The 16,820-nt window shown below is 59.1% G+C and overlaps 1 protein-coding gene across 1 annotated transcript in view; it reads left to right on the forward strand.

Annotated features, from left to right (window-relative positions):
- LOC123277934 (mucin-2-like) overlaps positions 1-11,905 on the forward strand; it is a 33,567-nt gene extending 21,662 nt beyond the window's left edge. Inside the window, exons 29-47 of the mRNA XM_070487465.1 lie at positions 1,887-3,018; positions 3,310-3,527; positions 3,899-4,073; positions 4,602-4,849; positions 5,420-5,603; positions 5,879-6,101; positions 6,768-6,946; positions 7,358-7,427; positions 7,550-7,650; positions 7,757-7,788; positions 8,508-8,685; positions 8,986-9,090; positions 9,312-9,352; positions 9,602-9,724; positions 9,826-9,921; positions 10,609-10,737; positions 10,921-10,960; positions 11,303-11,429; positions 11,526-11,905. Coding sequence (XP_070343566.1) covers positions 1,887-3,018; positions 3,310-3,527; positions 3,899-4,073; positions 4,602-4,849; positions 5,420-5,603; positions 5,879-6,101; positions 6,768-6,946; positions 7,358-7,427; positions 7,550-7,650; positions 7,757-7,788; positions 8,508-8,685; positions 8,986-9,090; positions 9,312-9,352; positions 9,602-9,724; positions 9,826-9,921; positions 10,609-10,737; positions 10,921-10,960; positions 11,303-11,429; positions 11,526-11,739 — 3,615 coding nt within the window. The 3' untranslated portion in view covers positions 11,740-11,905. The remainder of the gene's footprint in view (positions 1-1,886; positions 3,019-3,309; positions 3,528-3,898; positions 4,074-4,601; positions 4,850-5,419; positions 5,604-5,878; positions 6,102-6,767; positions 6,947-7,357; positions 7,428-7,549; positions 7,651-7,756; positions 7,789-8,507; positions 8,686-8,985; positions 9,091-9,311; positions 9,353-9,601; positions 9,725-9,825; positions 9,922-10,608; positions 10,738-10,920; positions 10,961-11,302; positions 11,430-11,525) is intronic.
- Positions 11,906-16,820: the final 4,915 nt, after the last annotated feature.

The raw sequence follows: 16,820 nt of genomic DNA on the forward strand, positions 1-16,820 counted from the left end.
CCACAGCTTCTCCCACCACCACTGAGACCTCCACCGTGACCCCCATCACCACCACCACCACCACCACCACCCCAGAGACCTCAACCCCGACCACCACCACCACAACCACCACCACAGAGACCCCAACACCAACCCCCACCACTGTGACCTCCCCACCCACGACCACTGAGACCACGCTGTGTTGGGACGACTGCCAATGGACTGGGTGGCTGGATTCTGGTAAACCAAATGTGACCAAACAAGGTGCCGACATTGAACCCATCAGAGATGTCTGTGGAAGAGGCTGGGTAGCCGACATCGCCTGCAGAGCCCAGTGGTATCCAAACGTTCCCATCAAACAGCTTGGACAAACGGTGGTGTGTGACACTTCAGTTGGACTGGTGTGCAAAAACCAAGACCAGAAGCCTGGGGGCCGCATCCCCCTGCCTTACTGCCTCAACTATGAGGTCAACGTGTACTGCTGTGGGTTGTGTTTCTCCACAGCTTCTCCCACCACCACTGAGACCTCCACCGTGACCCCCATCACCACCACCACCCCAGAAACCTCAACCCCGACCACCACCACCACAACCACCACCACAGAGACCCCAACACCAACCCCCACCACTGTGACCTCCCCACCCACGACCACTGAGACCACGCTGTGTTGGGACGACTGCCAATGGACTGGGTGGCTGGATTCTGGTAAACCAAATGTGACCAAACAAGGTGCCGACATTGAACCCATCAGAGATGTCTGTGGAAGAGGCTGGGTAGCCGACATCGCCTGCAGAGCCCAGAGGTATCCAAACGTTCCCATCAAACAGCTTGGACAAACGGTGGTGTGTGACACTTCAGTTGGACTGGTGTGCAAAAACCAAGACCAGAAGCCTGGGGGACGTATCCCCCTGCCTTACTGCCTCAACTATGAGATCAACGTGTACTGCTGTGGGTTGTGTTTCTCCACAGCTTCACCCACCACCACTGAGACCTCCACCGTGACCCCCATCACCACCACCACCACCACCACCACCACCACCCCAGAGACCTCAACCCCGACCACCACCACCACAACCACCACCACAGAGACCCCAACACCAACCCCCACCACTGTGACCTCCCCACCCACGACCACTGAGACCACGCTGTGTTGGGACGACTGCCAATGGACTGGGTGGCTGGATTCTGGTAAACCAAATGTGACCAAACAAGGTGCCGACATTGAACCCATCAGAGATGTCTGTGGAAGAGGCTGGGTAGCCGACATCGCCTGCAGAGCCCAGAGGTATCCAAACGTTCCCATCAAACAGCTTGGACAAACGGTGGTGTGTGACACTTCAGTTGGACTGGTGTGCAAAAACCAAGACCAGAAGACTGGGGGCCGCATCCCCCTGCCTTACTGCCTCAACTATGAGGTCAACGTGTACTGCTGTGGGTTGTGTTTCTCCACAGCTTCTCCCACCACCACTGAGACCTCCACCGTGACCCCCATCACCACCACCACCACCACCACCACCCCAGAGACCTCAACACCAACCCCCACCACTGTGACCTCCCCACCCACGACCACTGAGACCACGCTGTGTTGGGACGACTGCCAATGGACTGGGTGGCTGGATTCTGGTAAACCAAATGTGACCAAACAAGGTGCCGACATTGAACCCATCAGAGATGTCTGTGGAAGAGGCTGGGTAGCCGACCTCGCCTGCAGAGCCCAGAGGTATCCAAACGTTCCCATCAAACAGCTTGGACAAACCGTGGTGTGTGACACTTCAGTTGGACTGGTGTGCAAAAACCAAGACCAGAAGACTGGGGGCCGCATCCCCCTGCCTTACTGCCTCAACTATGAGGTCAACGTGTACTGCTGTGGGTTGTGTTTCTCCACAGCTTCTCCCACCACCACTGAGACCTCCACCGTGACCCCCATCACCACCACCACCACCACCACCACCACCCCAGAGACCTCAACCCCGACCACCACCACCACAACCACCACCACAGAGCCCCCAACACCAACCCCCACCACTGTGACCTCCCCACCCACGACCACTGAGACCACGCTGTGTTGGGACGACTGCCAATGGACTGGGTGGCTGGATTCTGGTAAACCAAATGTGACCAAACAAGGTGCCGACATTGAACCCATCAGAGATGTCTGTGGAAGAGGCTGGGTAGCCGACATCGCCTGCAGAGCCCAGAGGTATCCAAACGTTCCCATCAAACAGCTTGGACAAACGGTGGTGTGTGACACTTCAGTTGGACTGGTGTGCAAAAACCAAGACCAGAAGACTGGGGGCCGCATCCCCCTGCCTTACTGCCTCAACTATGAGGTCAACGTGTACTGCTGTGGGTTGTGTTTCTCCACAGCTTCTCCCACCACCACTGAGACCTCCACCGTGACCCCCATCACCACCACCACCACCACCACCACCACCACCCCAGAGACCTCAACCCCGACCACCACCACCACAACCACCACCACAGAGACCCCAACACCAACCCCCACCACTGTGACCTCCCCACCCACGACCACTGAGAGCACGCTGTGTTGGGACAACTGCCAATGGACTGGGTGGCTGGATTCTGGTAAACCAAATGTGACCAAACAAGGTGCCGACATTGAACCCATCAGAGATGTCTGTGGAAGAGGCTGGGTAGCCGACATCGCCTGCAGAGCCCAGAGGTATCCAAACGTTCCCATCAAACAGCTTGGACAAACGGTGGTGTGTGACACTTCAGTTGGACTGGTGTGCAAAAACCAAGACCAGAAGCCTGGGGGACGTATCCCCCTGCCTTACTGCCTCAACTATGAGATCAACGTGTACTGCTGTTCCTGTGCCCCCACATCTACCCCCACCACCACTGAGATCCCCACCTCGACCTCGACCACAGATGAAACCACCAGCACCTCGACCACCAGCGTGTCCACCCCTACCCTACCCACGCCCAGCACTCCAAGCACCATCATCACCACCAGCTCGGTCACCCCCTCCAACACTGTGTATTGCTGCTTTCTGAACGACACGACCTATGGTCCAGGTACACAGACTCTTCCCTCCGACTCTCAGATGGTTGAGGCTGGTGGGACTTTGGGCTCTGCTTTTCCATGGGTAGGAGTCGGATTTGAGGTCTAAACTGGGAGCTTGCTTGGGAAGCTGAGTTCTGCGTGTGGGATGCTAATTCTGTGGCTAGCCCCACTTTGCTGCAGCCAAAAGTCAGGAGGAGAGGGGATGGTGGGCTCTCTTCTGGTGGCCTGGGTGGGGACCTGCCTGTGCACACTGGTGGCCAGCCCTGCCTGGATGGAGTAGGCACTGGTCTCTCCCCCTGCAGGCGAGGTGGTGTACAACGGCACATATAAGGACACCTGCTACTTTGTGAACTGCTCGCTGGACTGCTCCTTGCAGTTCTTCAACTGGTCCTGCCCGTCCACCCCCTCCCCAACGCCCAGCACACCCACGCCAACGCCCACGCCGTCCACAACATCAAGCATGCCGACCACCACCATGCCCCCTGTGTATGGCTGCCCCGACTTTGATCCTCCCAGAAAGGTCAGTGGGCTGTTGGCAGCTGTGTCCCCACCATCCAGGCCTTCAATGCCCCAGGCGCTGCCTTCCTGCTGGTCACCTGAGACGCCTCTGTCCCCCATGCCCCACACCATCCCCAGCAGGGCCATGGCTCCAAGCTGTCTTTTCGACTCGGTGTCTGCTGGGGCACCCCGCCGTGTCACCCACAAGGAGCAGTGCTGTGCTCTTGCTGCAGCACAGTGGCCTTGAAGCTGCCTCCCTGATGGGGCTGCCCTTGGCCTCCAGCCTCCTGAAGAGGGCTCTTAGCTGCTCACCCTGGGGCCTCACAAGCAGTGTCCTTGGTGGGCCGGGTGGTAGGGCTGGTCCCCCTGACCCTGCGCCCTCCCTGCCCTCAGGAGAACGAGACGTGGTGGCTCTGCAACTGCACCATGGCCACTTGCAAGCACGACAACACGGTGGAGATCGTGCAGGTGGAGTGCGAGCCCCCGCCCAGGCCCACCTGCTCCAACAACCTCACGCCCGTGCGCGTCCTGGACCCTGACGGCTGCTGCTGGCACTGGGAGTGCGACTGTAAGCCCGCGCTGTGGCTGGACCCTCCCCACCTCCTCCCTTCTGTGGGCGGGGGCTGTGAGGCCTGAGATCCTCCAGTGCAGACCCCAGGTTGGACATGACGGCCTTGACAACCGAGCTCACCAAGGGCCAAGCACACGTTCAGAGGGGCTACCCACGGCCCTGCTCATTCCTCATCTCAAGGGGACCTGCGCAGGGGGAGGGGTGTGCCTGGTGGAGCGCCGGCACCTCTGTGGTTATAGGGGCAGAGCTGGAGTTTGAACCTGGACCTTCTGGCTCCAAAGCCAGGCCCTGTCCTGCAGAAGGAACTGCAGCTGAGGGCTGTGTGGGGAGATGCCTTGTGGGGGCCGGATGAAGCTGACCCCCATCCTCCCCGGCCCGGATGCCCCGCCTGTCCCAGACCAGACTTTGCGTGTCCCTAGGTTCCTCCCTGCTCTTCTCACCCTCCCTGAGCTCCTGACTGCATCCTGTCCCCTCCCCCCGGGTCCCCCTCCCTCTGCCCCCGGCTCACCCGGGCTCCCTCCACAGGCTACTGCACGGGCTGGGGGGACCCGCACTACACCACCTTCGACGGGCTCTACTACAGCTACCAGGGCAACTGCACGTACGTGCTGGTGGAGGAGGTCAACCCCACCGTGGACAACTTCGGGGTCTACATCGACAACTACCACTGCGATGTCACCGACCGAGTGTCCTGCCCCCGCACACTCATCGTGCGCCACGAGAGCCAGGAGGTGCAGCTCAGGACGGTGCAGATGCTGCCCCTGAAGGTGCAGGTACGATGGTGGGCCCCACGGCCACAGCTGGGGCACCCATACGGCTCCCTCCCTTGGCGGGGGCTGGGCTGCACCCCCTGAGCTGTGGTGGGAGGGGAGCAGTGTTCATGGGACACATGCGGTTCTTCTCACAGGGCCACCAGGGGCGTCAGGGACCCATCAACCTCCCCTCTTACACCCCCAGCATGCGCCCTGAGCACAGATCTCTGTGGTGGAAGCCCCCTCCCCAAAGCACAGGTGCACACACCACATGGAGTCGTTGGCTCCCATGGCCAGGGGAGCCCCGCCCTCTGCATGGGGCCCAGAGTCTTGGGGTCCTCACCTCTGGGACCAGCCTGGACAAGTCTGCTCAGTGCACTGAAAAGGAATTGAGAAAGGGTGGGCCCCCCACCACACGGTGTGATGAGGAGGGTGCTGTGGCCCCAGGCGCCCTCTGAAGGCACAGCCCAGCCGCCCCGTCCCTCAGACACACAAGGGTCCTTTGTCCAGGCTGCCAGGGAAGGACAGGCCTCCCGCTGAGTGGCCAGCTCTGCCAGGCTGGCCCTCTGACCCCAGATATGTCGGCCACAGGTGCAGGTCAACGAGCAGTCCGTGGCGCTGCCCTACAAGAAGTTCGGGCTGCAGGTGTACGAGTTGGGCTTCAAGTACGTGGTGGACATCCCCGAGCTGGGTGCCCTCATCTCCTACGACGGCCTCTCCTTCTCCATCAGGCTGCCCTACCGCCTGTTTGGCAACAACACCAAGGGCCAGTGTGGTGAGCCCCTGCCCCCTGCGGCTCCTGTGCCCTACCCCTGGGAGGCCGGCAGGGAGAGGGCACCTGCCAGCCTGGATGAGGTCCTCCTCCTCTGCTTGGAGCCCCCATGGCCGTCATCCCTGTTTTGGCCCCTGTGGGACACCAATAGGAGTCTAGTCTAGTCTGTGCCCTCGGCACTGGCCAGCTGGTCCCCAGAGGACCTGGGCAGGAGGAGGGGAGGGGTCCCAGGCGCTCACCCGGTCTGCTGGACAATGTGGCCCTTCTCGCCAACCCAGGCACGTGCACCAACACCACCTCGGATGACTGCATGCTGCCCAGTGGGGAGGTCATCTCCAACTGCGAGGTCGCAGCTGACCAGTGGGTGGTGGATGACCCCTCCAAGCCACACTGTCCCCACTCCAGCTTCACCAGCCCACGCCTGTCCACCACGACAGCCAGCAGCCGCACCCCCACACCCAAGGACTGTGATCCTTCTCTCTGCGAGCTCATCAAGGACAGGTGACCCTGCTCCCGGCCCATCTGTGGCCTCGTCACTAGAGAGCTGCAGAGACTCAGGGAGCAGCCTCGCCTCTCTGTGCACCCCCCACCCCTGGGCCCTGTCTGCACAGAGGAGACAAGGCTGGGGGCCTAGTGTGGGGCTGGGAAGGTGAAGGCCTTAGGGCTCAGGCTCCTGATTCCTTTGGGGCCGAGCTGCCTTGTCAGACACCCCCCTGCCTCTTTTGATTCTGAATCTCTCCTGCCTCCTGGGAGGTGCAGGATAGGCTGAGCTTGAAGCCTTGGGTAGACCAGTGGACCCAGGATGCAGCTAGCATTCAGGGCTGAACCAGGGAGGCAGATTGGGGTGTAGACAAAGAGGGGGCATCCTCAAAGCTGGCATCCACGGGAGCGAGCGCCTCGTGCCCAGAGGTATGCAAGTCAAGGCTGGGTGGCCTTCCGCCAGCGTTGCTGGAGGTGGGATCCTGGGACCTGGTGGTCATTTAGATGTGGCGCCTTCATCTCTGAGAGCCTGGCCACACGGCCTCATCCTTGGGCCACTGTGCCGGCCCCCTTGGTGGGATACAGGCTGAGCTCCAGGAGGGCAGCCCATGCAGAGGGGCTGGGTGGTGGGGAGTGAGAGAGCCTGGTGGCACCGGCTGAAGCGTGACCCACACCCCTCCCCAACAGCTTGTTTGCCGAGTGCCACGCCCTGGTGCCCCCCCAGCAGTACTATGATGCCTGCGTGTTCGACAGCTGCTTGGTGCCCGACTCAGGCCTGGAGTGCGCCAGCCTGCAGACATATGTGGCCCTCTGTGCCCACGAGGGCGTCTGCATCGACTGGCGGAACCACACCCAGGGGGCCTGCCGTAAGTGCCCACCTGTTTCAGCCCCTGGGCGAGGGTCCTGAAGAAGGGCTGGGGCACCGGGGCTCTGCTGGGCACTGTGCCAGCTTGAACCCAGATCAGGATGTGGTGGCCAGGCCCCCATGGAGACAGGCTGAGCCTTGGGGTGGGGAAGAAGGGCAGGCTGGAGGGGCTGGGGGCGCTGGATGGACTGCGAGCCTTGCTAAGCACCACTGGGCACCGGTCTCCTGGCTGGGAACAGCACGGGGGACCAAGGCGGGCAGCAGCGGGCAGCTGGCCACCCTCAGCCAGTGTGGGAGGGTGGGTACTTTGTGGGAGGGGCTGGGCAGGACTGTCACTGGTCGGGGGGCAGGGGGATAGGCACAGGCTCCTCTGATGTCTCCGGCCCCTCTGACTGCTGCCTCTCTCCCACAGCGGTTACGTGCCCGTCTCACAGGGAGTACCGGGCCTGTGGTCCTGCCGAGGAGCCCACCTGCGGGTCCAGGTCAGTTGCTGGGAAATGTGTGGGCTTGGGCCCTGGGCGGTACTGTCTGGGCGTGGTGCTCCAGCATGCCCGCTCCCCAGCCCGTCCACACCCCCATCTCACGAAGCCCCCTACCCCTCCAGCTCCTCGCTGCGGAAGGACATAGGCCTAGTGGAAGGCTGCTTCTGTCCCGAGGGCACCACCAGCTACGCCCCTGGCTTTGATGTCTGCGTGGAGTTCTGCGGTATGTTGCCTGCTCTCGGTGCCTCCCTCCTGCCTCTGTGAGGCTGAGCCTGGCTCCTGCGGCACCGGGACTCTGCTGACAGGATTCCTTTCCTCTCTCCTCCTAGGCTGTGTGGGACCTGATGACGTGCCCAGAAAGGTCGGCCCTCCTCCTTGGTGCTGGGGCGGGATTCTCCCACAAACCCTGAATTTTGTGGGGTGGGGTGGGGTGGACTCGAGAACCTGGGAGCCTCAAAGACTGAGTAATGAGGCATTTAAGTCCTGGAAGGCTCAGCTAGCACGATATGCACCCACCCATCCGTCTGTTGCCCTGTCGCTACCTCCACCCATCCCTCCATCTTCTGCCCCTCTATCCATCCTTCCATCTCCCGTCTCTCTGTCTGCCACCCCTCCATCCCTCTGTCTGACCCTCCATCCATCCCTCCATCCTTCTGTTCATCCCTCCATCCAGCCAACCATCTGACTCTCTGTCTTTCCCTCCATTCTTCCATCCACATATCCTCCACCCGTCCACACCACCCACCCATTGCTCATGCGATGCTCTGTCTGGACCTGAGATGATATCCTAGCCACTGCACTGTCATGTCTCCCACCCATGGTTGATTCCTTAGTTCTATGTTTCATCAACCCTCTAGACACCTGTGGTGTGTCTGCCCCGAGCCAGGCCCACGTGATTTAGGCAAATACTGGTGAGCAGGTCACGGTCGTGATATTAGTGGTGTGGCCCTGAATGAGGGCTTCTGTCCTGGGCCAGAACCTGCCCCGTGTGCTCAGAGGTGGGGGGCACAGGTTTTCCCGCAGCCCCGGCCCGTGGCGAGGCCGCTGCTCTTCTCCCTGCTCACCCCCTTCCTCCTGTAGTTTGGGGAGCGCTTTGAGTTCGACTGTAAGGACTGCGTCTGCCTGGAGGGTGGAAGAGGCATCGTCTGCCAGCCCAGGAAGTGCAGCCAGAAGCCCCTGCCTGAGTGCAAGGAGGACGGCACCTACCTGGTCATGGAGGTCAACCCCGATGACACCTGCTGCACCATCACCTCCTGCAGTAAGGCCACGCCCGGGGGAGGGGAGCCGAGCCTGGGTCCCTGGGCGCCTGTCCCCTCCTGGGTCCCCCGGATTCACCGAACAAGTTCCCCGTGATGATTTCACCTCCCTGGGGAGTTGGGGAGCAGCAGGCGCAGGGTGTGTCCCGCTGAGAGTAGGTGTTGTAGGAGGAGGCTGTGCTTGGGCCTGGAGGCTGTGCTCGTACCCACAGACACCCCAGGCCCCACCCTGTGCTGTGGGTAGTGGCGGGGCGCAGCCTTCAAGGAGCCCTGCTTATTATCGCTTTTCCTCCCCTCTTCAGAGTGCAATGCCAGCCTGTGCAGGGAGAAGCCCCCTGAGTGTTCCCTGGGATTCGAGCTGAAGAGCGAGATGGTGCCCGGAAGGTGCTGCCCCCTCTACTCGTGTGGTGAGTGGTGCCCGGGGGCCAGGGCTGGAGGAGGCCCTGGGGCTGGGGCTTGCTGTGTCTTGAGTGGGGAGGTGAGGTGAAGTGGCTCCTTCCTGGGGGGGCCTCATTCTGCATGTCTGATGCCCCAACGCCGGCCCTGAGCTCCTGCCCCATCCACCAGCTGTGTGTGGCCTTGGGCCCGGCAGGGCAATCTGACTGCGGCCCCCGTTCTTTCTCCCCAGTGCCCAAGAATGTGTGTGTTGTTGGGAATGCTGAGTACCAGGTGAGCCCTGGGCTGGGCCAACAGAAGGTGGAGGTGGGGGAGGAGGGGTGGGGTCCTGGGCAGGCTCTCTGGCCAGCTGGGGTGCCTGTGAGGGCCTGCTCAGGGGGCTACGCTGTGCTAGCCAGGCACGGGGCACCCAGCTCCTGTCTCCCACTGTCAGAGCCTTCTGGGATGGGAGCTGCACTCCCCGAGGTGGGTGGGAGGTAGGGAGGGTCGCCCGGCCTCACTTGCCGCTCCCTGTGCCCTCAGCCCGGCTCTCCAGTTTACTCCTCCAAGTGCCAGGACTGCGTGTGCACCGGCAGCAGGAACAGCACCACACAGCTCAATGTCATCTCCTGCACTCACGTGCCCTGCAGCACGTCCTGCAGCCCCGTAAGCAGCCGCTGCCCCATCACTTCCCTTCAGGAGTGGGGTTCCGGCTCCAACAGCTCCTGTCCTCTTTCCCTCGCCAACCTGAACCCTGTGTCTCATAGGGCTACAAGCTCGTGGAGGCCCCTGGGGAGTGCTGCATGAAGTGTGAGCAGACCCACTGCATCATCAACCAGCCCAGCGGGCAGTACATCCTGAAGGTGCGAGAATCCCCTGCTCAGGGCTGCTCATGCCACGGCAGGGCCGGCCTGGGGCTGAGGGCACGGCCTGGGATAACTCCCGCTGCCCCTGGCTGAGTCCTCTGTGCCACTGTCCTGGGTGGCTGTGAGAAGGGACCACAGACTGGGGGCTGAAACAACAGGCAGGATTCCCCCACCCCCACCCCGCCCCATCCTGGAGACTGGAGTCTGAGGCCCAGGTGTGGGCAGGGCGGCGCTCCCTCTGGCCCAGGGAGGGTCCTTCCTGCCTCTTCCAGCTTCTGGGCTCCAGGCCTTCCTGGGCTTCTGGCTGCATCACTCCAGTATCTGCCTGTCTTCACACAACCCACTCCTCTGTCTCTGTGTCATTGGATTGCGGGCCCCCTCCAGTAGTCCAGGATGATCTCATCTCGAGATCTTAAGTATGGCTGCAAAGACCATTTTTCCGGAAAAGGTGACCTTTAGGAAGGGGACGCGTCTGTGGACTACAGGCTGGTGGCTGCCCCTGGGCCCTTCCTGGGTGTCACCTTCCCTGTGACTCTGGGCCTGCAGGCTGGGCCTCCTGCCCAAGAATCTACACTTGGCTGGCTGGTCAGGCACCTGCAAGGTGTTTCCAGTCTGTCTTTCTGGGTGGGCCTCACGAGGGTGGGCCTCCTGCGGGCCCTCACCATGCTGTCCTCTGCCCCACAGCCCGGGGACAGAAAGAGGGACCCCACCAACAACTGCACCTTCTTCAGCTGCATGAAAACCAAGAACCAGTTCATCTCGTCCATCTCCAACATCACCTGCCCGGAATTTGACGCCAGCGCCTGCCTCCCGGTGAGCGAGCCCGGGGAGTGGGGGTCCCCTATTTTATGATGGGGCTGAAGCCCCAGTGCTGGGACAGTGGCCTCTGGCCTGGACCCCTTCTGCAGAAACATCCCCTTCCCATGCCTGTGGCCAGAGGAGGTGCTCACAGCTGGGGGAAGGTCTGGGGTGCAGGCTCACCCTCCTTTCCTCCAGGGCTCCATCACGCTCATGCCCAACGGCTGCTGCAGGAAGTGTGAGTACAGAATGCTCGGTGGGCTGATCCCGGGGTCCGAGGCAGGGCCTGGTGGGTGGGCTAAACCCAGGCCGCCCTGTGGGGAGGAAGGCATGAGGGGATGGTGCCCTGGGAGCCCTGTCCCCTCTGTGTCCCTCTCAGCAGAGTGAGGAGTTTAAGGGTGTCACTGGGGGTGCCCAGCTTGCTAGAGGGTGGCCGAGGTGGGTGCTTGCGCCCAGGGTGGGCAGCTGAGGGCCAGGCGAGGTGCACTGGGGGATGGGAGAGGAAGCAGTGAGGGAGACCTGGTGGGCCCCCTTGAAGTGTGGAGACCCCGCCTCAGAGCCTCCACCTCCTCACCTTCAGGCATCCTTCGCAATGAGACCAGGATCCCCTGCTCCACCATCCCCATTACCAAGGAAATTTCACATGCCGGCTGCAGCAAGTTGGTGACCATGAACTACTGCTCCGGGTCATGCGGGACCTTCGCCATGTGAGTCCCAGGCCACGAGTGCCCAGGGTTGGGGGAGGGGAAGGGGAGGCTGCCCCCTCCAGGAGGGAGTGGCCCCTCACTGTGGCCCTCCCCCAGGTACTCTGCCGAGGCCCAGGCCCTGGACCACAGGTGCACCTGCTGCAAGGAGGGGCGCACGAGCCAGCGGAAGGTGGTGCTGGACTGTCCCCACGGCGGCTCGCGGGAGTACACCTACACGCATATTGAGAGCTGCCTGTGCCAGGACACCACGTGTGAGCTCCCGCCGACCCCGGGCACTGGCCCTACAGCCCTGCCTCCATCGAGGGGGTGAGCAGGGCAGTTGTGGCCACCCAGGCCCCACCCTCCACCGTCCTCTGCATCGCCCTGCTGACCCTCTGAGCTTTCTCACCTCCTAAGCTGGTTTCCTCACTGGGAATACTTATTTTCCGAGCCTTTGTTCAATTCTTTGCTTTCCAAATAAACTTTGGCAAAGACGCCGTGTTGGTGTGCTTCCCTTCGTGCCAGGGAGCTGGGTGCGCCGCTGTGCACAAGCCGAGGTCTGGCTGCTTCCCGAGGGCCAGTGGCTGTAGATGAGCAGGGCCTGCTCAGCAGGCTCTGGACGGCACATGGGGGACATCTGCACTTAAGCCTTGCCTGGCTTTGGGCAAGTTCGTGTACAAATGTCACCACATGACCACCTTCCCTAGAGTGGCCCCCGGGAGCTGAGCCCGGCCCTGTCCTGCTCTGAGCAAGTGCAAAGCCCTTGTTGGGCGTGACATGCAGGTGGTCCCCTTCCAGGAAGCCCCCCGACCCTGAATTTGTGAAAAGGACTCAGGTTCCTTTCCCAGCTGTTCCTAGGGTTTCCCCCTCGTGAGCCCTTCGTCCAGCCTCCCGGGGCAGAGAGCTCTGGGCAAGAGCGTGCGTGTGCACGTGTGTGAGCACTGAGAGTGTGTGTGTGTGTGTGTGTCTCATGTGCTTCGCTGTGTCTCCACACGGGGAAAACAAGGAGGTTCTCCGTCCACGCATCGGGGGCCGCATGCCGGCTCCTGCTGCAAAAGTGACAAAAAGTGACCTCAGGGTCCTTGTGGGCTGCTGTGAAGCTGCTGGCAGAGGCGTCGGAACCTCCGGACCAACCTGAGAAGTTCTGGTGGGCTCTGCGGACCCAGCGGGAAGCCCGTCCTGTGTGTGCGTGTGCACGCGGGCGTGTGTCCGTGAACACACCTGCCGCACGTGGTTAGGGAACTGCCTGTCCTCGTCCTTCTGAACCTGCGGAGCCTCCCAAGCGGGAATCCCCAGGGAGGGATCTTCAGTTTGCTTACTACAGTTCCGTTTACGACAGAGCCCGTTTACGACAGAGTCGTTTACGACAGTTCCGTTTACGGCTGAGCGCAGGCTGGCGTCCCTGGGCCGAGCTGTGGGACCCGAGAACCCTGGCGCCTCCTCCCTCAGCAGCAGCGCTCCGGCCTCCCTGGGGCGAGGGCAGGGCGCCCGGGGTCCCTGGGCCGAGGCCCGCGCGGTAAGCCGGCCTGTGGCGTCCTCGGCGGGCTGGGGGCCCGTGGGGTCCTCTACCGCGTGGACGCCGGGCCCGGTGGGGTCCGTGTGGCGGTGGGGTGGGGCCCGCAGGGGTCGCGGCTGCTGGGTGCGCCGGTCCGCCCCGCACCCTGTGCTTCGTCCCGCTCACGCCTTCTGGGGCGCCGGGCGGAGGCCGCTGCCCGCCCCTAGCTGACCCCTCCGCCCCCGCCCCTCCCCCGCCCGACCCCACCTGCCACCACGAGGGCTCTGATGGCCGGTGGGGCCACCCGGCACGTGAGCACCACCCGGGTCCTCCACCCGCGGGGCTGGGGGTCTGTCCTTGTCCCCACCGGCCCGGGAGGGCCTCCGATGCTCCGGACCCGCCCCTCGGGGGACCTCGGGAGCCCACACTGCCCCTGGCCCAGGCCTGTGGACTCCTAGCTGGTCAGCTCCTGGGCCGGCCCTGGAGCCACCAAGGCCCCCTCAGAGCAGAAGGTCTGTGAGGGGACACGGGCTGCCCTCTGCTGCGCTGCCCGGGGGTCCTGGGTGCTGTAGGGTGGCCGGGTGCCCCCCAGGGCTCTGGGCTGTTTCCGGGTCCCCCCACGAGGGCTGTGAGCTGCGCTCCTTAGCGCGTGTGGTGTCCCGTTGGCGTGAGCTACGTCCCGGCCCGTCGTGGTGACTGTCAGCTCTGCCCTTCGGCTGCTCCCTTCTGGGTTGGGCAGGCCCAGCACAGGCTGGGTGACCTGGGGAAGGGGTCGGGGGGCGTGGCCTGTGGCCTGGTCAGGAAGAAAGGTCAGCTCTAGCCAGCTTCCTCGTCTGCTCCCACCTCTGCACCTGTGAGGTGCGGGTCGGGTGATCGGGGGCAGGCGAGGGTGCAGCTGGGCCCACCGCTCCTCCAGCTGCGCCCAGAGCCCCTGGTTTAGGCAGAGCAGCCCCAGGTTTGCTCTTTGACATGTTTTCATGAGGTTCTCTTTGGAAAGAGGCTTTTGGCCTAAAAATCGTTTGCCAACCACTGTCAGGTGGTCCCTGAGGCTGCTGCCCCCCACCCCTGCTAGAGGAAACAGTGGGTTCTGCCCCCAGGTGCCCAGCAGGAGCAGGTCCCACAATGCTGTGTGTGAGTGATGGAGCCTTCCCTAAGCAGTGGCCCAGAGCAGGTGGGTGGGGACTGGGGAGGGCTGCTCCTCTCTCAGGAGACCTTGTCTGCCCCACGCTGTCCCCTCGCCTCCATTTCCTGTGGGAAGTTTCGCTGGTGTCTTAAATCAGAAATGAGTCCAACATCATTTGTGCTAGAACCTCATCTTGGTCAGCTCTGAAGACCCCCCAGGACAGAGAGAGGCCCCTCCCTCCTCCCTAAGGCTTGTGACCCTGCAGAATAACTGGGAGCCTCAACTTTCCCATCTGTGAATGGGCATTTCCTCTTTCCATCGTGAACATTTCTTTCCACGGGCCTTGAAGAGGCCATGCCTCCCTCTCCCCAGGTCCACCCGTCCGGGGTCCCTACCAGGACTCAGGACCCCTTTACACATGATCAGCGTGAAGGAATTTTCCAGAGCCAAAGATAAATACTGTCCTCAGATGTGAAGTTCTTGCTGTGTCATAGACACAACTCCTAAGGAACCGAATTCAAAGTTTTGCTCCAGGACATGCAAAAGTGGAAAGTGAATCGCTCCCACCCTAACGATGAGAAGAATCCAGGTGAGCAAAACCCCACAATGTTCTTCTAATCCATCCAAATCTGAGGCTCTGGGGCAACCAGGTTGCCTGAAATGCAAGGACCCCCACTCCCCAAGGAGAGGGACTTGTGTGCCGTGTCACCTGCACAGAACCCCGGGGGCGAGCAGAGAAATGAGCTGAAATGGAATGGACTGCTGAGGGCTGGGTGTGGCCCACAGCAAGAGGAGAGGAAGTTATTCAGGCAGAAGGAATATGACCCCAGACAAAAATTTGGATCTAAACAAAGAAATAAAGGCCTCTGAAAATGGTGAAAATGAAGGCCACTCTAAGACACCAGGTTCTTACTCATTCTAGAAGTTAACCTTAAAAGAAAAATGGAAACAGTGTGTCATGGGATTCTAACACGTTGGAGGTAAAATGCGAGGATGAGAAGGAGGAAGTGGGGGAGCCGAGCCGTGATGTTCTCACACTGTAAGTGAAGTACTGTCTTATTTGAGAGTACACTATGATATATTGTAAACCATAGAGCCCCCATTAAAACCTTTTTTGAAAGAGGCATAATTAGTAAGCCAGTGGTGGAGATAGAATAATAAAAAATGATCAGTTAAACAAAAAGGGCAGAGAAAGAGGAAAATCGAAGCAAAGAACTGTGGAAGAAATATAAAACAACAAGATGGTAGAATAAAATCCAGCTATGTCAAGAATTACCTTAAACATACATGGTATACATACTTCGATTAAAAGACAGAGATAATCAGAGTGGATAAAAAAGCAAGACGGTTTATATGTTGTCTACAAGAAGCTCACTTTAAATATTACGACATAGACAGATTAAAAAGAAAGGGATGGAGAAAGATTTACCATGCCCACACAAATCCAGAGAAAGCTGGAGAGGCTATGTTAACATCAGACAAATTAGATGTCAGATCAAGGAATATTAACAGAGACAAATAGGGACGTTATAGAATGATAAAGATGTCAACTCAACCAGAAAAAATGACAATCCTAAGTTCACCTAACAAAAGAGATGCAAAGTCCAGGAAGCAAAAACTGATGCAAATGAAATGAGAAATACATAAATCCAAATATCGTTGGAAACTTCAACACCTTTCTCTGAGTAACCAACAGAATAAATGAGTAGAAAAATCAATAAGGACATAGAAGAGCTAAAAAAGAATACTGTAACTTGATCAGATTGGCCTACAATATTCCATCTGACAACAGCAGAATAGCACATTCTTTTCAAGTGCATGTGGAACATTCACAAAGATGGGCCATATTCTGGTCACAAAACAAAACTCAGCATATTTAAAAAGGTAAAAATCATACAAAGTGTGTTAGGTAACCACAATGGAATTCAACTAAATAGCAACAACAGAGATATAATCTGGAAAGTTCGAAATATTTGGAAATTAAGACACACGCTTCTAACTGACTCATGAATCACAGAGGATGCCCTAAGCGAAATTAGGAACTATTTAAAATAGACTAGAAATGAAAACAACATATCAAAAATCGTGAAATGCAGCTATAGCATTTCTCAGATGGACATTTACCCATTTGATTGTTATATTGGCAAAAAGGAAGTTCTCAAATCAATGATCTAAACTTCTACATTAATAAGTAAAAGATGAGAAAACAAAACTCAGAAAGAAGCAAATAATAAAGATAAGAGGATAAATACATACAATCCAAACAAAAGAAGCAACCACAACAAAAATTCAATAGTTAGAATTGATGAAACAAAAAGTGGCTCTCTGAAGAGATTAAAAATAAAATTGAGAAACCTGGGGCTGGCCCAGTGGTGTAGTGGTTAAGTTCATGTGCTCTGCCTCAGTGGCCTGGCATTCGTGGGTTCAGGTCCCAGGCATGGACCTACGCACTGCTCATCAAGCTGTGCTGAGGAGGCATCCCACATACAAAGTAGAGGACGGTTGGCACACATGTTAGCTCAGGGACAATCTTCCTCACCAAAAGAAAAGAAAACAATAAATTGACAAACCACCAGCAAGGCAGATGATGAAAAAGGGCAAAGACATTAATGATTAATATCAAGATGAAGAAAGACGTCACTACAAATCCTACAGACATTATAAAGATAGTAAGGGAATGTTATGAACAACTTTATGCCAATAAACTCGATAACTTAGATAAAGTAGTCAAATTTCTTGAAGGAGGCACATTAACAAAACTTGTTCAAAACAAATTGGAAACTCAAACAGCCTA

The sequence above is a fragment of the Equus asinus genome, chromosome 17 (assembly GCF_041296235.1).
Source record: "Equus asinus isolate D_3611 breed Donkey chromosome 17, EquAss-T2T_v2, whole genome shotgun sequence".
In the NCBI taxonomy this organism is placed as follows: domain Eukaryota; kingdom Metazoa; phylum Chordata; class Mammalia; order Perissodactyla; family Equidae; genus Equus; species Equus asinus.